The 10,159-nt window shown below is 33.4% G+C and overlaps 1 protein-coding gene across 1 annotated transcript in view; it reads right to left on the bottom strand.

Moving 5' to 3' along the window:
• Positions 1 to 7,871: 7,871 nt before the first annotated feature.
• LOC149420842 (uncharacterized) overlaps positions 7,872 to 10,159 on the bottom strand; it is a 65,994-nt gene continuing 63,706 nt past the window's right edge. Inside the window, exon 7 of the mRNA XM_089635132.1 lies at positions 7,872 to 8,921. Within this exon, the coding sequence (XP_089491258.1) occupies positions 7,872 to 8,921 (1,050 nt within the window). The remainder of the gene's footprint in view (positions 8,922 to 10,159) is intronic.

Raw genomic sequence — 10,159 nt, 5'->3', positions numbered from 1 at the left:
TTTGAAGTAAGAGTATTAAACTTGAAAATTATAGTTAATTATGTTAAAATCTTCAACAGAAGAATTTTAAGTCCGGACCCTTTTACAAAAAGGAGTCATAAATCACATATTGTGAAGAAGCCGACCGGGTCTTAGCCATCACAAAAAGGACGAAGAGCGGTTACTCTAAAAACGCTTTAGATTATTCAACAATAGGCATTATTTATGAGTAAGACTATTTTTAGCAATTTAACATGATTTAAAATAATTCTCCAGTAGTTATATTTAGCGTCAAAATTTATAAAATATAAACCATTGTATATATATGCGATGTTTTTATAATCCGGCGAACGGTTATTAGTCGAAACAATCAGATACCTATAGGCGGAATAGTAACGGATAGAACGGTTAATTATATGCTTCAATACCTGTTATTTAACAATAAGTTATTGTATTTTCCTTGGACATGAAATATATTTGGTTTTACCAAAGTTCTTCGCGGAATTAACACAGCGGATTGAAGGTAGCCGCCGAGAGAACACATCTGTCTAGCTTCCCTATTCTTTCAAGTCAGATTTTCATTCACATAAGTTTGGTTTGGGACGAGATGTACGAATTTTCCGTAGGCTGTCCTATCTTATCAAATCGACAAAAGCGAAGGAATCGAAATTGGTAATTGGCTTGCCTAATAGGGACTTTTTTTGTGTTAGCAAAATCGGAACCCTGAATACCGAGGTAGCGCCTATTCCAGTAGAGCAGCGCCGGCTTTTTCCCGTGCTCTTGATGTGGTTGAGTTATTCCCGTAATAGCATCGGTTTCTGTCGAAGGTGTTTTGGAAGACCAGCTTAAGATGGTTACCCTGGATAGACCCCTGTTTCGAGTATTTTCAGCTGGTGAGAGGACGTTTTCACGGAGTTCCAATCGAAGGGAACAAAGATTGCCAATGGGCTTTCCTACTTGAGTTAGCTTGGTAGACGAAGGAACAAAGCGGATAATGGCTATGGTATCCTTTTCTGACATATGGGGAGAATTTTCTCGTTGGCAGAACGAAGGAATCGTGACGAATATGAAGTTGTTTCGACGATTTCTGACATCCTTCCTGTCACATCCAATAATTATTTACCCCAATATAGGAGGAGAAGTCATCCAGAATTAGGTTGGGAATTGACTCTGACTGAAACCGTTTGAGGTGACGGAGATCGGATGATTTCAGATTCAAGACTTGATGATTCTAGTATCCCTGATCCTTAGCGCCGGAAGTCGAGGATATCATTTTCTACCATTCTTTGATATTTGAAGCGGGCGGAAGGTAAAAAACGATAGAGCGAGTGACCATGACGTGAAAGTGGAGTAAAATCTTCCGTTCCGGAAACATTCGTTATGTCGGACGGATGCCTTCATCCAAACCAAATATTGATATGACTATGTTGAGTGTGGACGAAAGACTTGAAGTATGTTTTGTATTGCACATATGATAAACATGTGTCATTACCTCTACTGGAACGAGAAGCTGTATAGACTGGAGCCAGGAGCTATTTGGAGTAACGTGATTGCAGAGGCGAAGGCGAACAAACTGGAGCTGAATTCAACTTATTCTTACTAGCGTAAACCAGAGGGGTGTTCACGGGACTCCCGAACTCCTGACGTTGCTGATGCAAACCACTTCAGTATATGTTTATGTTTGAGGTTAGTAGAGTGGACTCCTCACTTTCAGCATGCTGGCGGAGCTTAACTCATAATCGATTTGGGGAGGTTGACGCGACCTAAACCTCGCGCTACCCACGTGACCCAAATGGTTCCTGACATCAGGCTGTCATGCCACCGGACCGGAGCAGCTCCTTGTACCTAACGGTATAAGATGAATCTTCATCAATCATCATCATCATCAACATCATCATTTACCAACAAGGACCCACATATCCGAATTCAAAGGAATTCTACCTTCATCACCCTTCGGCAGGAGGCAAAAAATGTCATTATTTCATCTGTCGCTGAGCGATATTCAATTAATTTCTGGAGGTGTTGGGATTGGACCATCAATTTGGCTGCTCTCGAGCTGGTCACGTTGATGGATGGGATTTGGACGGAGACCAATCGAAAGCAACACATGTTTTGTCTCTAGCCATCCCTTAAAATACCTACTCGTAGAAATAACTCACAAAACTAACAATCCATAGCCAAATCATTATCCTAGAATCTTGTGCATTTTGAATTAAATTGTCTATAGAGAATTTCATGTACCTACTTGTATTTAATTGTCCCATTATATTAGCACATCAACAACTGCAGTAACCGGAAACGTTCTGGCGAGCAAACAAGGTAGGAAAAGGTAGTTAAAATCAGGGTAGTCAGTCATTGTCTTATTTTAAAACCATACAGAATGTAACACGCCTCATCTAAAAAGAACCAAAGTTACGAAAACCAATTAAAAGGATCCTTCAATGAATTAATCACTGTCGAAACAAAAAAATGACACAACGTGACATATTAATTAAATTTCGATATAAACTGAAGGAATAACTTTAGAAACATTACATGTCTAACCACTTTTTCACTTGCGCGATACCTAATTCCGCTGCATTGTAAACCTTAGTCCAATATATAGATTTGAATTGTAAGACTGTATCATCCGCATAACCAACAAAATCTCCGTATGTTTTTATATTGGATAGAACATTTATGTAAATAGTAAATAGAACGGGCCCTAGTATGCTCCATTGTGGAACTTCATATATGTAATCGCATTAATTCTAATTTGTTGTTTTTTGTTACTCAAATTATTTTTCAATAGATGGAGTTCTAATACTCCAATGTTTTCTACTTTAAAAATATGATTTTGGCAGATCGAATCAAAGGCTTTAGCTTAATCTAGATATATAGCTATGCATTATAAATAAATGGAACTGTCATTTCATTAATTTTGTTTTAATGCTTTGCACTTTTGCAAAAAACACCAAATAACGGCCAATAATTTTTCCTATCTCAAAAATAACATAATAACCTAATTAAAAGTATAAAAACAACTCTGATTTACAATTATACATAATTATTATCAGGTATTGTTAATATAATGCCTTTAACGATAATGTTTATGTTTATGTGATATTGCGGAACTATTTTGTTACTGCAAATGAAATGACAATTAATGTTTTCCTTACCATATTATAAGCGCCATTATTAGCCATATTACATCAGACCCATTTTTGACAGCAATGAGAAATGTCTTAGCCATATACGAAACATACGGGCTGATGTAAATGCTAAAAAATCATCGCTGCTGATATTAAAAGCAAAATATAATTCAGATATTTAAAGGTGCTGCAGTTATTCCGCTTATACGTCTCGGCGGAGCCAATCCGAATAACTGCAGTAAAATAAGATGGTTTTGTCATATCGTCACTCATGGCCTAATTAATAAAAATGACATAAAATGCCAGACAAGAGTCCTAATGTGTGAGCCAGAATGCTCGCTAGGAGATTCAACAGGTGCAGTCCTCCGGTGAAGAACTATTCCAGACATTAACTTTAACACTAGTGAGCAATGGAGAATGTATACACTAGGTGACTTTAAGTACAGTACAACTACGTGTACAGGATGCAGTTCGGCCTCCCTTCGCGATGAATCGCCTCGCAGATGTTCGCAGAGGGAAGGATGCATGACTTGTCTGCTTTGATGCGCCATAAAGTGGCCTGGACAAGTCAGCGCTACCGGAAAATATGTAACATTTCCATTGGAACTTATTAATGTTATGCTTTATATTAAACATCCGACTTTATGTCCGGGTTAAATCTTCCCCATAGGAAAAACTTAACCCTTCCACACACTTTTCCACAAATGATCATCTAGTCAATCAACATTATGCAAGTGCAGTATATAAGCAAAATAAATACAAAAAAATACAAGAATAACACGTCAACTCACCAGAGATCAAATGGGAAAATAATTCACGGACTCCAGATATTTTCATATCAGAGGGTTTGGCTCGGTAGAACTCCTAACAGGGCCTATAAATCCTACTGATCCATCAACATAAATATTTAAAAAAATCTTTTGTTATCCCACATGTATTCAAAATGACCGACTTTCGCATCTTTATATATACATTTTTTGATAGATCTAATACGCCTAAATTTTTAATGAGAGAGCTATGCCAGTAGCCGAAATAACAAATGGTAATATTTTTATAGTCTGAGAATGCAAATTCTTTTTATCTCATTTCTAGATCTGTGTATTTTCTTATTAACAGATTTTTTAATATTAAAATATGTAAAATATTATTTGTATTAGTATTCTATGTTTTTATGTGTATTTTACATCATGTTTATTTATTCATTTGTATTATGTATTCTTTCATATGGAAGACGAAGAACGGCCTAATAATTAACCCGAGATAAATGCCTTATCTTTGCGCTATAGAAAATCGACAGACTTTTAAAATGTTTTTTTCCAGAATCTCCCACTAGAAAGGGGAAAAAACTTCCTTCTCATAAAGTTTGATCTATCATTTGATTTCCGTGAGAACCTGGGTCAGTTAGAATAAAATAATTTGTCTAAATAAATTATTTTTCATATTAAAATTAAATTGCTGTTTTTCCCTCCCAAACTTGATATGAAATGAAATATATCATAATTCATAACTACTGTAAGAAAACATTATTAGAATAACACAATAATTGTTCAAATGAAATCAACCAAAACCGTTTCCAATGAAAAAATTTTTTTTTTAAGAATTTCGCAACTTTTAAGGATGTTTTTGAAATTTTTAATTTACAATACTCGCGAAACGCGTCTTATCTAGCTATCAAATAAAATTAAAATCTATTTTGGAAGTTTTATCAAAGATAACAAATTATGATGAGTAACCAACCTCGCATTGTAAACAGAAAGTTCAAAGCGAGTATGCATCAGACTTTTAATCTAAAATTTGTTTTTCAAAGCGTTATTTTAGTAGTAGGCGGACAATCTATCTACCGACAAAGAATCTTAAAAGTGAAATTTCTGAAAAAAGTTAAAATTAAAAATAAAACGGAGGAAACCTGGAAAAATCCCCCAACCGTTCTACAAAAAAACATTAAACTGGGCTGTTCCATTCACGAATTAGTTTTATGGGCATTTCTATAATTTTAATACTGGGTTGTATGTAGGTTTATAAACCCAAGGTTTTGAGAAATATTCTAGAAATTCTCTATGGCAACACGAAGCTACTCACTTTGTCCTTCGAATTTGATCTTCATATTTAAATTTCTTCACATTCGAGTTTTACCAAGTGTGACAATTCGCTTTACAAGCAAGAGAAAACAATAAAGCAATTTAAAAAATTAGTAATTTTGTTTTGTGAACTACATTTTGAATTATTTTCATTAAATATCTAATAAATTACTTTTTGATATATACATTTAAGGAAACAATACAATCGCCTTAACACGTAATTATCTTTCATGGAAATTAAGCGTCATGATAAAAAAGTTTTTTACATAAAATTTTCTGAAGAATATGATGTGGTTTATCTCATTTCCGAATGTACTACTCTAACTTTTAAACGCGTTTTGGTTAAAGTAAAAATTTGCGCTTGCAGTATTGTGCTTTTTTAAATTTTCCTACATCCATTTTACTATGAGCTATATTAGTGTTGCTATTTAAAACCTTCACCCGACAGTTTTTACCTACTATTAAATGCCATTCTTTTAGTATACTTAACTTGCAGTACCTACCCTCTTGCTTATTAATTATGGCAGAAAATAACTATTGCAATATTCTTCTAATCAATATTAACAAAATTTTAATTTTTCAAAAGAAGCAAACAACGAAAAAATTACCCAAAAATCGGTAAATTCAAAGGTTGAAATTATCAATAACCATTAAAATTTAACCGTCAGCATAATTCTTAGTATGTTTCCCATTACTTCTCTTATACCATACTCCCCTCCCCCACCACTCTCCCACAACTGACGCACTGTCCCACTCTAGTATACTGTCCCTTTTTTTTGATAATTTGTGTATTTCTGTATTTGATAGCATTATTTTAACAACAGTCCTGATTAACAATCCTGATTACGAAGGTACCGAAATCGGTAGAAAGTGAAAATATATCAATAAAGTGACTTAAAACCAACTATTTATCTTGAACTTATTAAGAATGTTGATTTGTTGCATTGAAATAAACTTTATCTAAATTCCGCAAAATATCAAGTAGTCAGTTTATCCGAATAAAAAAATGATTGCCATTAAATTACAGCTATGAAAACTTGAAACATTACCATAAATTAAAGAATACGGCATCACCTTTAAATCGTTTTATTTTTATTTTTCCACGTAACAGAAATCAAAACAAGGTTATCTAGAAATTTCAGCAACAATACGTATATCAAACTGTTGTATTTTGCTATTTTTAAAAGTCAACCAAGGTACGATTCTCCTGTTATTAAAATAATACAAATAGATGCGCTTTCTAAGTTATAAAATGGATATTCCAAAAAGTTTATCTATTGACAGCTCTCCGTTGTTAAATGATCTGAAAATACTTAAGTTGTCCAATAGAAGGATCTTCACTGACTTGGAATTTCTTTCTAATATTTCATTTGACGCATATAATAGTCCATTATTCCAATTTATAATACTAGAAGTCAGGATATATTTCATTGCAGAAATTCTTTGACTTACAACCACAATTTTATTTATTTATTTATTTTATTTTAATATTACATTTAGTTACAATAGTGACGTATTGCCCATCTCACTAGGTGTGGAACGCCTGTGTTGAGATGGCAATTTGAATAGTGTTTGGTTTTAGCTAATGCTATGTAAGGTACGTTAAAACTCTTCACTGTCCAGAATACTTATGGAAAAATATAGTTTTTCTTAGTAAATTCATCACTAAATATGAATGGACAAAATTGTTGCCTCGGCATTTTTCTTATGTTTAAAAAAATATTAATTTTATGTATTCCACTGTAAAAGCCCAAAATGGACATTAATAAGTAATAATATATTAGTAAAAATGTTAGGGTAGCTATCTATAGGTAGATAGGTATAACGGAGAATGTGGTGAAACATACTACAGTTCCTACTAACCTACTAGAATATTTTAGAGTAGGTACAAAATCAAAGTAGTCTAAAAAATTTGTTGTGTTTAAATTGTAACATATTTTCACTTGCGACATCTGCGATGGACACTTGTAAGCTAAACAACTTGAAAATTTCGCACATTTTCCGAAATATTTTCATTTAGCAAAACGTTACTAGATGGCGCTAGCAAAAATTTTCGTAGAAAATGTCAGCAAACTATTAAAGTTTATTACTTTTCAAAAAAGTACTTTATAATGGAAAATTAAAATACAATTAATTATTTAAGTCAATTGAGAAAAATCTCTGGTACCTGAAGGTAAACCAAACTGAATAAAGAAAGTAAATGCTGTGCAGTGACATCTTTTGATGAAATTTATAACCAATTTTAACTTGCCTAGTTTAAAAGTTATTAACTGCTTTTCCTGAAAATTCTTCATTATATTGAACTCATATGATATTTCAACTATAGGTGTTTATTTGTTGTCATGTCAGTCCAAATATTCCAGATTTAGCATAGATTAAATGTTTAAGGAAATAAATGAAATTTTGAATGATATTAAAACATTATTTTTTAACGGCAAAAATATATATTTAAATATAAAGTAACAACATTTTTTAATCCTTCAGGGTGAACGTCAAAACGTACACATTTAAATAAAAAAAATCATCAAAATAATATAATTTATTTCAATTCTCACATCGTATAGTTCGGCAAATCAAAAGTAATGATATTATTGCATGAGCAAAATTTATTGATGCAATTACTAAGAAATATGTAGGCGGAAAGTCTATTCTGAGAAATAAACAACTCACCAACATTATGTAATCATTTAACGAACAAGTTATCGACACTTCCCCATTTTCTTCTGGTTTCTCCCAGCTCATCAATTATTTTCTGTCGCAAAACATCCTTTCTTGAAATTGGTTTCTCTACAATTAAAAACGCATTAAATGCCGCCAAGGGATCTTTCAATCCATCAAGAGGTTTGCCATTATCATTAGCGAACGATTCTTTAACTTGCAATGCATAATCGACAATATCTGACATTGTCTTGGAATGATGGACGGTGCTGCTTATTGTATTTTTATTCCTATCGACGTATTCTCCCTTAAATCTAGTATTAGTATTTATATGTGAATTTGACGAGAGTAACCGCCCTTGGAGATCTAGTTGGAATTGATTGGGACAGCGATGACGTGGTATCAAATCGTATTCCGCTGGGATGGTGTCGAGAGTTTTCGAACTTTCTCTAGGACTGCATTTGCAATCTTTACCATTATCTGAAGACGAATTAAAGCCTTCACTAACCACGCACGAACTGTCAGAAAGTTTACTCATTACGGAATTATTAACTAATACAATCTTCTTTTCTTCATTTGGAATATCTTTATTCAGGTATCTGTGGCACTCTGCACAAACTACTTTATAGCCATTGGAGTCAGCTGTGTACAGATTTGAGTCTTTGTTTTTTCTTATCCATCTCCTGAACTTTCTTATATTGGTTGGTTTCACGCCTCGCCTTGAAAGTAAGACTTCACTGTTATGGTCAAACTTGGTTTCTTCTGTGATTTTCTTAGGTTCAAACCTGTTGGTATATATGGCTCTTCTGAGATCATTAGATCTGGTACACCCGCAGTGGGCTGCGTGGATGCACGTTTTCGGATGCGTTGCGTGGGTGGGCCTTCTGAAGGACACCACCAGAGGTCTTCTTGAAACATCACCATCCACAAATCTCAGAGATGTCTGTCTTGAAGTTCCCCCGGAGTGGGAGAGAGATTGTGATCTTGTGAGAGATACGCTCCTCGGGAGGGAAAGGGTGGAATAGCGTCTCTGCGGTACACGGCTCCTTACGGGAAAGTATCTCGACAACGTCTCCTGGAAAAAAGAATAGTACAATGTTGATTTTTATATTGTGACTTCGATATTAATCAAAAGAGTTCCTCATATCTTGGAAAATACGAATTATTTGATGGAATGGGAAGAAGAATAATGTTTGATCACGGATAATACTTTATATTTAGGAAATGAAATAAAAAGAATTTGGCATTCTCAGACTATAAAAATATTACCATTCGTTATTTCGGCTACTGGCATTATATCTAGCTTTCTCATTAAAAATTTAGGCGTATTAGATCTATCAAAAAATTAATATATAAAGATGCAAAAGTCGGTCATTTTGAATACATGTAGGATAAAAAAAGATTTTTTAAATATTTATGTTGAGGGATCAGTAGGATTTATAGGCCCTGTTAGAAGTTCTACCGAACCGAACCCTATGATATGAAAATATCTGAAGTCGGTGAATTATTTTCCCATTTGATCTCTGGTGAGTTGAAATGTTGTTCTTGTATTGTTTTGTATTTATTTTGCTTATATAATGCACTTACATAATGTTGATTGACTAGATGATCATTTGTGGAAAAGTGTGTGGAAAGGTTTAGTTTTTCCTATGGGGAAGATTTAACCCGGACAATAAAATCGGAAGTTTAAAAAAAACTCATGGGCTCTTATATGATTTATAAAATGTTATCTTATAAGTTAATTAACCTACTAAAAATATATTTTAATTTACCTCTTGTTTCTTTGTATTTTTGAAAAGTTTGTCAATCATTCATTTTTTTTGTGCATATTTTTTGAAAAGGAAATTGAATTACACATTGATGGAACGGCGAACAAAATTATCTGTCTACAATTAAAATCATATAAGCAACAGCGACAAAAAATGGATTTTAAAGAAACTCTTTTATTTTTCTGTATCTATATTAAATAATTCATCATCCCGTGACATAAAATCTCGCCTTTCTTTGCTGATATCAACAAGCTACTTTCGTCAATAGAGCAGGTGGCAGTTCAAATTGAATCACGCTAATACATAATGTCATTTTCCGAAAATGTTCTATCTTAGCTGGGGGCTTTATTCCTCCCTCTTCTCAATTATGGACATCGTATCAAGCATGTTTTAAATTGATTTAACGGTAAAGTTTTGGGAGGAAAATTTAGTATTATAAATTATTAATGAACTAATCATGATTTCATGGCTACGAATCGATTTTGCGGTTTATCTTCCGCCGTGAGAGCAAATTTCATTTGATTTAGTAATTTCACAATTTATT

This window comes from Hesperophylax consimilis, chromosome 9 (genome assembly GCF_061612785.1).
Source record: "Hesperophylax consimilis isolate HC1 chromosome 9, BYU_Hcon_1.0, whole genome shotgun sequence".
NCBI lineage: Eukaryota > Metazoa > Arthropoda > Insecta > Trichoptera > Limnephilidae > Hesperophylax > Hesperophylax consimilis.
This window is presented reverse-complemented; position numbering and strand designations above follow the sequence as displayed.